At 36.3% G+C, this 13250-nt stretch overlaps 1 protein-coding gene across 5 annotated transcripts in view; it reads right to left on the bottom strand.

Annotated features, from left to right (window-relative positions):
- CCSER2 (coiled-coil serine rich protein 2) overlaps window positions 1-13250 on the bottom strand; it is a 170402-nt gene that overhangs the window by 119224 nt on the left and 37928 nt on the right. For all 5 annotated transcript variants that reach the window (XM_019755556.2, XM_019755554.2, XM_074339719.2 and 2 more), the window contains 2 exons: window positions 10830-12282; window positions 9474-9670 (listed from right to left, as the gene is read on the bottom strand). In XM_019755556.2, coding sequence (XP_019611115.2) covers window positions 9474-9670; window positions 10830-12243 — 1611 coding nt within the window. In that variant the 5' untranslated portion in view covers window positions 12244-12282. The remainder of the gene's footprint in view (window positions 1-9473; window positions 9671-10829; window positions 12283-13250) is intronic.

Below are 13250 nucleotides of genomic sequence, written 5' to 3'. Positions count from 1 at the left end.
ACATTTTTAGTTATTTGCACCTTGCTATTATGACACGTGGTACCTTAGAGACTTACTTTGTAAGTAAGTTATGTCACAATGTACATGGGGAAAAAACTGAGTAGTATTAAATAGTACCTTTAGCTTATGTGTTTTTATTTATTTTGAATGAAATGGTACCCATTTCAACAAGTATATATTGCATCCTTACTTAGTGCCAGAAACCTAAAAGAATAATGAAAGAGATAATGAAATATCAACTATATTCAAGACGCATGAAAAGTGGAGATTAAAAAGCACCTAGACAGACAAATATAAGGTGAGAATAGACCACGGGGAGTCAGTAAAAAAAAAAAAAGTTTAGATTTGACATTACAAGGAATGGGAAAACAAGTCAAACTGGCAATTTAGGATGATTTGGTCAGGATTCCGGTACATGGAAGCAACAGTACTAGTCTTAACTTACAAAAGTAAGGAGGTGACACTTTTCTCCCCAACAGTCAATGAATAACAGACTTTTGCCAACTGTACCCTCTATGCCCATTTTCAAACTTGCCCACCACTCTAGATCGCTCCTGCCACAAAACAGCCCAAGCGACTAACATCCCTTACTGGAGCAGGAGCTTCTAGCACCCTGCCTGGCTCCCTTCTATTTAAATATTCATAGCATTTTAAAAATATAAATCAAATCATGTCCCTTTCCAGCTTAAAATCTTCCAACATCTTCCCTTCAATTTTTAGGATAAATCCAAATCCTCTGAGCTCCATAAAAGCTCTTACTAGCAGCCTCCTGTCCTGCCACTCCTCCCCTCTGTGTCAAGACTCAGGTAGGGAACTCTCAAATGGCTCAAGGAAAACAATCGTCATTTGTGCTGTATGCTGTCACTGTTTCATATGGACAACTACACTGGTCTCTGCATCACTTAGATACATCAATACCATGTATCCCACCCTTCTCACCATTATTTCATAAATATGAATAAATGGGGAAAATAACAGTCTCCACAGTAGCCCCTGTAGAAAAGATAATCAGAAGGCTATTAATTCACAGTGAAAGAAAGGACAAACATGAGTTAGGTCAAAAGGTGAGCCATAAAAATAGCACTATGGACCACAGGCCAAAGTTTGAGACTTTGTTCTAAACTAAAACAATAGAATTTACACATCAATAACAAGGAATTGAATACTGGTGCAAGAGCTCTGGTAAAACTTGGAGGAAGAATGGTGTACACATCAGAAAATGAGAATTTTACTAAAGTAAATAAAAAACTTCACATATAATTCACATCACTGGCACTTCACTTATCTAGGTTCCTACTTTCACTTCAATAGGTTCTGGGATAGGAAGAAAGATGAGTAAGACACAGTACAGTTGTTGCCTTCAAAAGCACTGCAGTGTTATGTGGGCAGACCAATAAAAAGCAGTACACTACATGCAAAATAAAATGCAAAACTTGAAGGAAGCAATCGGTTAGAAGCAGAGAGGAAGGAGTGATTAATTCTACCTGAAAGGAACCATTTACTTAATACCTACCTACACACACTAAGTCAGTATTAGGGAGGGAAAAAAGAGGACAAGACGCATTCTTCACTTAACTATCTAACAAGAAGAAAAGCAGAAAACCAGGGAGTGTCTGAGAAGTGCTATGGGGTCTCATCACTGAAAGGTTAACTTTTAGGGGGGAGAAAAGCCTCAATGCTATAACCTTAGAGAATGAATAAACTTGATAGGCACAGGAATCACAGCAAGAGAGCATGCTAGTGCTAAAGAACAACATAGGCAAAGGTACAGAATGGTGGGCATTTAGAGAAATGCAAATAACGTCAAATGGTCTTTGCACAGGTAAGAGAAGCAGCATGATAAAGGGCCCCTGAACACAGATTTAAAGCAGCAGCAGCATAATTTCACCAGAGTTTAATGAAAACAGTCTCACAGTGGCATGAAAGGCTGGTAAATGAGGGTTAAAAACAAGCAGAATGGAGACAAATTGCCACCCTCTCTGAGAAAATATACGTGAATATACTTTAAAAAGAGTAATGCATCCCCAGTCTTTCCCTTAAAGTAAAATAACCCAGGCTACATGAAATGACAGTAATTAGACATTAATTTAAAAATTCCTGGAATTTCCTCTGATATTAAAAATAACATTAAATTAGGCAAATACAAGCCAGATTTGATATTTGTCTGCTATATTTTTGGACTACAGACTATTCCAAAATTCAGCACAAATAACCTAGGGGACTTATATTCCCACATATACTGCCAAGATTAATAGTATTACATTCATCACACATTTACGTCTCAATAAAGTCTAGCAGTATCAGTCACCAAGGTAGAAACCCAAATCTAGCTAGTTGTTCCCTTAGTAAAACAGAGGTCAAAAAATGTGTAATGAAATGTGTTAGCATCATGAAAAATGAAAGCATAACTACTTATTAGTGTGTCAACAGCATTCAAGCAAGAGTGAATCTAAATTTTAAAGTGAAAAAGATTCTATTCAAATGATAAGGTTAAACTTGCCTACTATTGAAGATAAGTCAAAGCTGATAAAACAAAGAAAAATAAAGCTAGACACTTGCAGGAATCATCTGGTGCCATTTCTTTAGGCTTCCTATAAAAATCCTTCCGAAAAAAAGCACTCCATGTGATGATTCAAGTTATCCATTCCTAAATATTTCAGTGTTAGGAAATCAGTCACGATGACTTGTAGTTCAAGACCTCTTCAATGAGAGCTCTCCCATTGGTTACAGCATTGCAGCAAGAAAATTCTAAGTATGGTTCACTGTGCTTACAAGAGAGAAAAGTGTTTCTGCCTAGAATTGTGCATGTACAATATGATTTTGACCGTATTTACATGAAAAAAAGTTGCTGTACTTCATCTTCGAAAAAATTAAACTTCAATGATATTAAAACTTTACTGCGTTAAAAATGCTCAGATGGGCCAGCCGGGTGGCTCAGGTGGTTGGAGCGCCGTGCTCCTAACGCCAAGGTGGCCGGTTCGATTCGCATATGGGCCAGTGAGCTGCGCCCTCTACAGCTAATATTGTGAACAACCGCACTCCCTGTAGCTGGGCTGCCGTGAGCAGCAGGAGGTTGGCGTGAGCTGCCGTGGGCTACTGTGTGCCGACATGAGAGGCCAGAGGCCAGTGTGAGTGGCTGGTAGTCATTGTGAGTGGCCTTGAGCTGCTTTGAGCAGCCGACTGCCGACTGGCGACCGACTGCCGACTGGCGACCGACTGCCTCAGCCGCGGGAGCACAAGGCTCATAATACCAGCATGGGCCAGGGAGCTGTGTCCTACACAACTAGACTAAGAAACAACGGCTTGAACTGGAGTTGGGGGGGTGGGGGGTGGAGGCAAAAGAAGGGGAGAAAAAAATGCTCAGTTATCCTAAGTAAGGTTAAAAACCAAGAATACCAGAATGAGAGTATAATTAATAAAGTAGTACCCAATCTATCAATATCAATTTGCTCCTCTGAAATTCATCCAAATCTGAAACAGGAATTAGTAACTGGTCCATAGCTACTTCAAAAGGTTATTATAAAAATATAAAAGATGAAGAATAAAAAAAGATACTGTCATGCAGTGAACAAAGATAACTTTGAATCAGTACCTACGTCAGGGTCCTCAAGACCTCACCCACAGGTTAGATGACTCACGAGGAAGAATCACAGGATTCAGCATGCACTCATATTCATAGCTTTGCTCCAGCAAAAGGACACAAAACAAAAGGTTCATGGAGCAGAGGTGAATGCAACCAGGTGTAAGCTTCCAAGAGTCTCCTCCAGGGAAGTCACCTAGGTTGGGTTTAATTCCTCCAGCAACAAGCAGGGACAACACATGAAAAGTTTTGTGTATTACAGACATTCGTAAGAAATTTGGTGGTTTTAACTGGGGGCTGGTTACATGGGCACTTCTACCTAGTACATACCAAAACTCCATAATTCCAGAGGAAAGTGCGTGCTCAGCATAAACCACATTGTTTGTACAACACATCAAGCACAGTAAGCCATTCTTGTTACTTAGGTTAAGTTTTACATTGCTGTAGGGGAACTGTTCACCAGAAAGGACTGGACTTTCTAATGGTAGGCAATCTCAGGCCTGCTGTGTTAAGCCTTTTCTGCACAGTACCCCAAGTATATTATGGAAGAATATTAGAGAGGGCAAATTATCGTGTGTCACACCAACTTCAGATGGATTAAAGTCTTAAATGTAAAATAATTAAACGACTAGAAGATAATAAAATACTAATAAATAGCTAACATTCATTGAGTACTTGCTATATCCCTGGCATTAAGTAGGAAATCAATTCTAATAACATTTAAAAGGATAATACATCACAACCAAGTGAATTCATTCCCAGAATGGAAAATCAAGAAATGCAATTAACCATACTAACAGAAAAAAAAAAAAAATAATAATCTGATCGGTTCAACAGACATATAGAAAGCACTGGTAAAAATTAACATTCACTTGGAACAAAAATTCAGCAAACGAAATAAAAGAGAATTTCCTTAATCTGCTGAAAAGATATCTATTACCCACTCCCCCATAGAAACTTTGATGGTGAACTCTTAAAACTTTCCTGAAATTCTATCATTATTTCAATTCCACATTATATTAGAGGTCCTAACCAGTGCAATAAAGGCAAGGGGTGGGTGTGGGGGGTGGGGGATGGAGACTTTGCAAATGGTATGATTGTATAGTACATACAGAAATTCCAAAAACATCCACAGCAAAGTATTAGACTAATAAGTAAATTTACCAAGGTCACTGGAAAAACAGGTCAAAATACAAAAGTCAAGTATATTTGTATATACAATAAAAACTTTTAAAATATTTAAAAGTGGTACCAGGTATGACAACAAAATCAAATGCCTAAAATAAAGAAAATACATATGAAATTTTACAGAAAAGTGCAAAGCAATAGCAAGAAATATTTCTAAAGTCCCAAATAGAGGAACTACAATATTCATAAATTTGAAGACTCACTATATTAACTATGCCAATTTTCCCCAAATTGTTCAATAAATTCAATGCAATTCCATTCAAAACTCCCTGCGGATTTTTTGCAGAAACTGACGAGTTCATTCTAATATTTAAATAAATTTAAAAAGGCAAACTAAGTCTTGGAAAAGAATTTATTTTAAAGCTACAGTAATTAAAACAGTATAGCAATGACACAAGGATAAAAAATGAGACCAATGAACTAAAAGAGAGTGAAGAAATACAAATAGTCATGGATTTATAATAAAAATAACCCTACAGTAGAGTGGGGGAAATAACAACTTTCCTAAAATAGAAAAAGAATTGATCTTGACCTCTACCTTATACCATGCACAGAAATAATTTCCAGATGGCTTTGTAGCTCTAAGTGTGAAACGTAAAAAACAAGTCTTTTAGAAGAAAAAACATTGGAATATGCATCATCATGACTTTAAGGTAAACGAAAATTCACAGTTTAAAAAAGTACTAACAATAAAGAATAAAATGGTGGGCCACCCAGTGGCTCAGGTGGATGGAGCTCCGTGCTCCTAACTCCAAAGGCTGCCGGTTCGATTCCCACATGAGCCAGTGGGCTCTCAACCACAAGGTTGCCAGTTCGATTCCTCGACTCTCGCAAGGGATGGTGGGCAGCGCCCCCTGCAACTAAGATTGAACACGGCACCTTGAGCTGAGCTGCGGCTGAGCTCACGGATGGCTCAGTGGGTTGGAGCACGTCCTCTCAACCACAAGGTTGCAGGTTCGACTCCTGCAAGGGATGGTGGGCTGTGCCCCCTGCAACTAGCAACGACAACTAGCAACGGCAACTGGACCTGGAGTTGAGTTGTGCCCTTCACAACTAAGACTGAAAGGATAACAACTTGCAGCTGAATGGCACCCTCCACAACTAAGATTGAAAGGACAACAATGTGATTTAAAGTCCTGGAAGTACACGCTGTTCCCCAATAAAGTCCAATAAAATCTTTAAAAAAAAGAATAAAATGGTAAATTGGACTATATTAAAATTATTAACTTCAACAAAAGACATTAAGAGATTTAAAAAGCAACTCACATATATGATATATACAGATATATAAACACACATATGTATATATGCATGTGTGTGACACACATAAATACACACATAGACATACCTAGTTTTATTGCACACACACAAAATACCTCATTTTATTGCACTTCACAAAATGTTGCATTTCTTTTACAGATTGAAAGCAAGACGCCCCCCACCAGCAAACATATTAGAGCTTGCTTTATTGCAGTGGTCTGGAACCTAACCTGCAATATCTCCGAGGTATGCTTTATATGAAAGATTTATATCCAAAATATATGAAAGATTTTTCCAAAATATATGAAAGATTTTTACAACCAGTAAGGTAAAAGCAAAGCAAAACCAAAAAAAAACCAAAAAAAACAAAAAAAAAAAACCCAACATATAGCCCAATAGAAGGCATATCACAAAAGAAAATACCCTAATGGCAAATAAATATGTAAAGGTGATCAACGTGTAATTATCACAAAACAAAAGACCAAAATCTCCATGCAATACTACACTATACCCCCACCAGAATAGCAAAAATGCAACAGGTAACACCAAGCGTTGACTAGAAAGTGGAATTTCTGGAATACTCATTTGCTAACAGTGAATGTAAACTAGTACAACCACTTTGGAAAACTGACAGCATCTAAATCTATGCATAAGTATACTCTATCATCCCGGTATTACCCTCATACATATTTTACCAATAGAAATGCATAAATGTTCACCAAAAAACCTATAGCAAAATTGGAAACAACCTAAATGCCCATCAATAACAGGATACATTGTAGTACATTCACACAAAGGAATGTTATATAACAAAAAATTAAACAAACTACAACCAACAAATACATAATATTTATTCAAAGAAGCTAGACATGAAATAGACATGTTTATTATTTTACTTATATGGAATTCAAGAATAGGCAAAACCAATCAACAGTGATAGAAATCAGCATAGTGGTTGTGCCTCTGGTGGGGGTTGAGAGAATGACTAAAAAGCACAGGAAACACGTGGATATAAACAAGTATATACACACTTTCAAAATTCCTTGTGCTATCTGCAAAAGATTTGAGCATTTTATTGTAAGTAAATTATATTCTAACAAAAAAAATATATAGCTTAGATTCCAGACCAGTGCTATGCAAAGAAGTCAGTGGACAAAGTGTTGTTGGGGTCCATGACAGGATAAGGAGCTTATACCACAATGGATACCAACACACTGCTTTCCTCAAAGAGAAAGTCTTACTATGAGAGCAGTGTCAACTGAACTAGATAGTGGGTTGAACTAAACTGCGTTAGTAGTCATACAGTTGACTGACATTCCAGTGAAAGCTCCTTGCCTTGACCTGGACTGGAATGGGCACTGTTGTAAAGAACCACCACGGTGGTATTTTGGTTTTGCTTTGTTTTTGGGGGGATGGAGGGACACAGGATGAGAAAGGCCTTTGGTGAGAGGTAATGGAGAGACCAAGAAAAATGAGAACACATTAAAGTTCTTTTTAGGTTAAGTTAAAGATATCTATTTAAACTATTTTAGAAAAAAAGGAGAAAAAAAACAATAAGTGAGATCATTTAAATAAAAATAATAAGTTGGCAGAATGAAGTCCAAGTGCATTAACAAATGCAAACAGAAAGGGACTAAACTCACCGGTCAAAAGAAAAAGATAGGTTTTATTTTTAAAAAATAGTAACCTATTTCCTATGTATCAAAAAGTTTGACAATAAAAGGACAGAATACATATAAATAAAACTGGTAAAATATACTGATAATGGGAAAAAGAGGCCTTATGACAAAAAGTAAATGAGGGACAGAGATCACCAACTTAAGTCCGATTCACCAAGAAAACAATTCCAAACAGGCACACACCTAACTGAAAAAAAAACTTAAAATATAACAAGTAAGAAACTGATAGAATTTCAGAGCAAAAAAGTAAATCCACTATCAGTATACTAATACACGCTTTTCAATTTTGCCATTATCAATTCTCCCTCCTTTCTCACACTGTCATTCTCTTAGATCAGGAGATCTAAGATCTTAACAACTAATGGTCAATCCAGGTGCATTCTGAACTCTTAGAAGCTATTTTGTCATTAAGTTATAGGAAAAGTGAACTGACTGATGATGGTGAATCTTCAGAAAAATGTCAGATAAAATGGCTTATTGCTGCCATCTTCTGGCCACAATGGTAATTTCCACTTCAATCATATTTGCTTAAAAAAGTCCTAGTACCAGTAATAAGACAGCACATAAAACTAAACTTTTTTAGTTAACCTCTCTTAGCTTCCTTTATTTAACGGGATAGAAATACTCTCTCTAAATTAAATGTGTGCCTTCTCTATGTTTGTGCAACTTAACAAGCCTCTGGTAACAATGTTTATTTTTCACAAGTGACAGGTTTATCTGACTGTAGAAAATTACATTGCCTGATATCCACTTGGAATTTAATATATCCACAAAGACTACCAATTTCCCCATATACATACTGGAAAATCATATTTTATATATTGAGTATGTACAATGAATCATTTTAAACACACCAACTACACTTTACTCATATGGCATGTCATTCCCATTACTTGTAAAATGTCTTAAAATATACATACATAAATATATGGTAGGTCTTCTAGTGCTCACCCATATCTGGTTCCCTTGCGTTCCAGGTACAGGTGAAAATTACACTTCCAGCTTCCTGCCTGCTTAGTAGATAAAATTAGTTTGGGTCGACAGGTTGCATGTGAAAGTGCCAAGTGCCATCTGCAGGCCAAAGATAGTAATTGCATGTGTTGAGACCCTTGGGCACTTTCTTCAGTGACACGTCCTCAAAAAGGAGATGATAAAGCCCCAAGGTTAAAACAGCTTAGAATACTGAAGGCAATTGTCCTAGAGAGTTGTCCATGCCTACAACAAACTCTGTAAGAATACAAAATAAATTTTTATTGTGTTAAGCCCTTGATTACTGGCATTTAAATGTTACCTCAGCATAGCCTAGTCCAGGGTTTCTCAACAGCAGAACTACTGACAGCCTGGGCTGGATACTTCTTTGCTGTGGGGGCTATCTTGTGCATTGTAGGGCATTAGGCAACATTCCTGGTGTCTATTCACTATTTGCAGTAGCACCCCTCAAGTGACAACCAAAAGTGTCTCTTGACATTGCCCTTGCCCCTTTTTGAGAACTAGTCTAGCTTAACCTGAAGAATACAGTATGTCTAAAATATGCATGTACGGACTGCAAATGAGTGTGAGTATATTTAACTCAAGTGTCATGTGATAAAAATATATGTTTTATTATGTCTTAAGATCAGATGTTTTGCAAGCCCTGGCTAGGAATTTTCATTTCTCAAACTAGGAGAGCTCACTCAGTAACTTAAACATAATCCAATCAGTATCTCAAGTCTCTCTACAGTAAGATAAACAAGCCTTTCCAAAAGGGTATAGAAATCTATACATACTATGCTGTTCATTTCGGAGGACTCATAGCTCCCAACTGGGTGGACATTTCCAATGGGCTCCAAGCCCTCTTCATCCCACATGTATGTTCCATCAGAGCTATCAGATGGAGAGAGTTCAAATGAAGAACCAGCTCTGTAGTCTGTATCTGGTGAAATCAAGTTATTCCCAGAAGTATGTTTTGTGCATTCACTCCCGTCTTCAATTGGTTTTTCAAAGAGAGAGAAAAATAAACAGTTATTAATTCACAAAAATATAATTATTTCTCAGTTTCTGAAATATAATTTACATTTTTATAAATATTACAAAATAATTTGATTTAGCAAAAAAGCATTAAATAAATATAGCATTTTCTAACTCCTAAACAATAAAAAAATCAAGAGGTAAAATCTTAAAAATATACAGAAATGTTTCCCAACAGACATAAAGAAGATGTATTGAGCCATCTTTCACTTCTACAACATTTCTAGAAATGTAAATAAAGCCTGATATTCTTTTAATATTTCCTAAGATATTTACATTTTAGTACTGGCCTGGAAACCCCTCACTCCCGCATATCGTTTAACCTCGAAGTTGCCTCCTTGTAAGGAAAACGGTTGTCCCGGCAGTCCCTCCTCACCAGACCTCAGAATCAGGGTGTACGCTCTGCACATCTCTAGGCCTGGCCTCGTCCCCTGACCAGACCACATGCCTCTCTACCTGGGCCCTTCAGCTTGTTGTTTTTCAGCCTATGTGGGCATATGGATAAATTTTCTCTGGCAGTTAGTGCAGGATAACCAAGAATAAGAGGGAATATTTAACATGTGCTATCTTATTTTCCTCAATTGAAAAAAAGAAAGCTCCTCTGAAAGTGTTAACTAGAAAGTTTGCTAAACAAGAAATCTAAGCTTCCTTTAAAAAAATGAAAATATCCGAGGATAAAAAAAATTCATTACATTAGACATAACACATACTAACTCATTTATCCATTGGTACAGCTTTACTCTTAACAAATAGCAATGATCTACTGCCCTAAGGGAAGAGATAGCTTAAAATGGCATGCCATTGGTTGGGGGAAGTGGGGAAAAAAATTTTTTTGAAGCAAGTAGGGATAGGCCTGGTTATGGCAGTCGAAAGAGAACAAAGGTAAAATACCTTAGGAGAAGAATATTTTTTAATTGATGTTGTTTTAGATAAAGTGAAAAAGAGAACAGGGAGCAAAAGTCACAAGGAAGATAAATGTTACCCCACTCCAATTTTATCTAGATTCATCCCTCCATGGAATTGATAGTATCTTAGAATTCATCAGAATATAACCCTAAATGTAAATTTAGTCGCATTATCTAGGAGAAAACAAAGTTAAGAATTTTAATATTTACCAGAGACGCTTATATCTATCCACTCATCAGTTTTACTGAACGATTTTTCATTTTCCTTGGGGGAATCAAATATATCCTTTGGTGGCACATTTTCATGCTTTTCTTCAAGAGAAATTTCCTCTGGAGTTATTCTAGTTCTGTTGGAGTCTTCTATATCTATAAAATCATCACTAAAGTCTTCACTTAAATCATTCTTATCAGAAGATGACAAAGAAGACAAGGAAATATCATCCACATCATCACTCAGGTATCTAATTTTAGCATCATGTTTCATAGTTTGGTCATTTTCTGTTCTATAATTATCATTTTCAGTTAGTTCTTGGTCCTTATCAGTAGCTCTGTCCTTAGCCAAAAGTGCAGCATCTTCCTCTACACATGTGCCAGCAGGTGAATTTTTCTTACCATCAACTGTGATAGTCCCAGAAAATGGAGATCGGCTAGATTTCAGTAGAGAGGGATGAACCATCCTATAACCCAAAGTGGAAGTTACACCTGGGCCATTTGGTAAAGCCAACTTCTTTCCACCAGCAGCATAAGGCCTACTAAATCCATACCCCAAATGTTCATTCCCATTGAGTACTTCTGACTGCCGGGTATTTCTTGTGAGCATACTTGACCTCAGAGGCACTCGCATGGGTAGCTGTTGGTTCTGATAAGGCTTAATAAGATCTGCAGCTCTATTGAAGGAATGTGATCTGGTTATAGATGAAGGTGGAAGGAATGAATTCTGAATGGAATGTGAAAAACTCTGTGACCTTACCATTTTTTCACAAGTAAGAGATTTAATATTGTCTAGGGATTGTGCTAAGCTTTCTCCAGAACTGCTTCTGGTTGCACAGGAGTTTGCTCTAGGCCTTTGAATGCTACCAGCTGATCGATTTCCATAAAATCCATTCAACTGCGATTTTGGAGCACTGACTGAAGAATATGAAGTCCTTGATAATAATGTACCTTTGGTGAATTTGCCCAAATTAGATGGTCCAGACAAAGGCTTTTGTTTTAACACCTCTGTAGATGACACAAACATAGTGGATGGCTTTGCTAACTTTGATGTGAATAAAGAAACACTTTTTAAACCTCCCTTTATCCCATTTTTATCAAACATTCCTTGAGTACGTGCATGTTTTTCAGGATCAATTACTTGGTCATGTGAACTTTGAGTATCATTAGGCTCTTCAGCACTTTGTGCAGTAAGCTGGTATTTAGTTGCCGTTCTCCAATTGAATGAATGGGACGGTGGACAATCAGTGCCATTATTTTTGATGTAACTTTTGAGGTGGCTTCCCTTGGAAGTTCCCAATAAATTAACAGGTGTCCCATTTGGCATTGGCTGCAGTGTACTTCTTACAGATTTTGTTCCATACTTTGGCAACTTAGAACCCAAAAATGTCTTGATTTGTGTTTTTTCTTCCATGAGCTATAAGGTGCATTTGTTCTTAAAATTTGACAGAATCTGAGGAGACAAAAAAGTAGATTAAACATTCCTAAATAAGGATAATTGCATAGATTATTACATAATGTGAATGTGTATTCTTATACAATTAAATGCAACAAAGCCCAAAAGCTACACATGATTCCTATAGAACTATTAATAAATATTGAATATACTAACTAAATTAATAACTTTATCTTCAAAGAAAGTAAAGAACATTTTTATAAACACTTTTATAAACTTGGGCTACGGATCATGATCCATAAATAATAAATTTAGACTACCAAAGACTGTATAATAAGAAAAAACGAAAAAAAAACTTCTATAGCACATCTTCCAATTTCCAATCCAAATTATTTTTTCACTTTGGGTAATATTATCTCCTTTAAAAATATAAACATGTGATTTGGTGTTTTTTTAAAAAGCATACATATAAAAACTAGAATACATTTTTAAAGTTTCATTATTAAAATCATGGGAAGAACATAGGTAAAGAATACAATAACACCAAAAAAAATTCTGCTGGCATTAAGGGCTGAGATATCAGCTGTAATTTTAAGCAACAATCTCAAAAGAATTTCCATCCAGTAATGTAAACAGACACTACAGTTAATGCCAGGGTGAGAAGTATAATGATTTAAATAAGTTGTACAGTCCATTAATCTCAACCTCTCAAATTTATTTTAAAGGTAATATGAAACAACAAACACAAAAAGGTTTAATGTGTACACAAGAGCATGAAACTTGAAACAACGACTGTCCTATATTTGAGTAACCATTTAATAAATTATGACATGACAAAGATGAGATAGAAATATTAAAATGTTTATCCTAACATTAACAGAAATATAATATGATCACTATATATTCACTGTGATTATATAAAAAAATCTATAAAAGCACACACAGAGCAAAATGCAAATAAAAGAAATATACGTGCCTTGGGGCTGATTGTTTTTTAATTATGTATCTTACGACACTGTCTTTAA

Source organism: Rhinolophus sinicus, chromosome 15, assembly GCF_057876585.1.
Source record: "Rhinolophus sinicus isolate RSI-liver-muscle chromosome 15, RSI-T2T, whole genome shotgun sequence".
Taxonomy (NCBI): Eukaryota; Metazoa; Chordata; class Mammalia; order Chiroptera; family Rhinolophidae; genus Rhinolophus; species Rhinolophus sinicus.
This window is presented reverse-complemented; position numbering and strand designations above follow the sequence as displayed.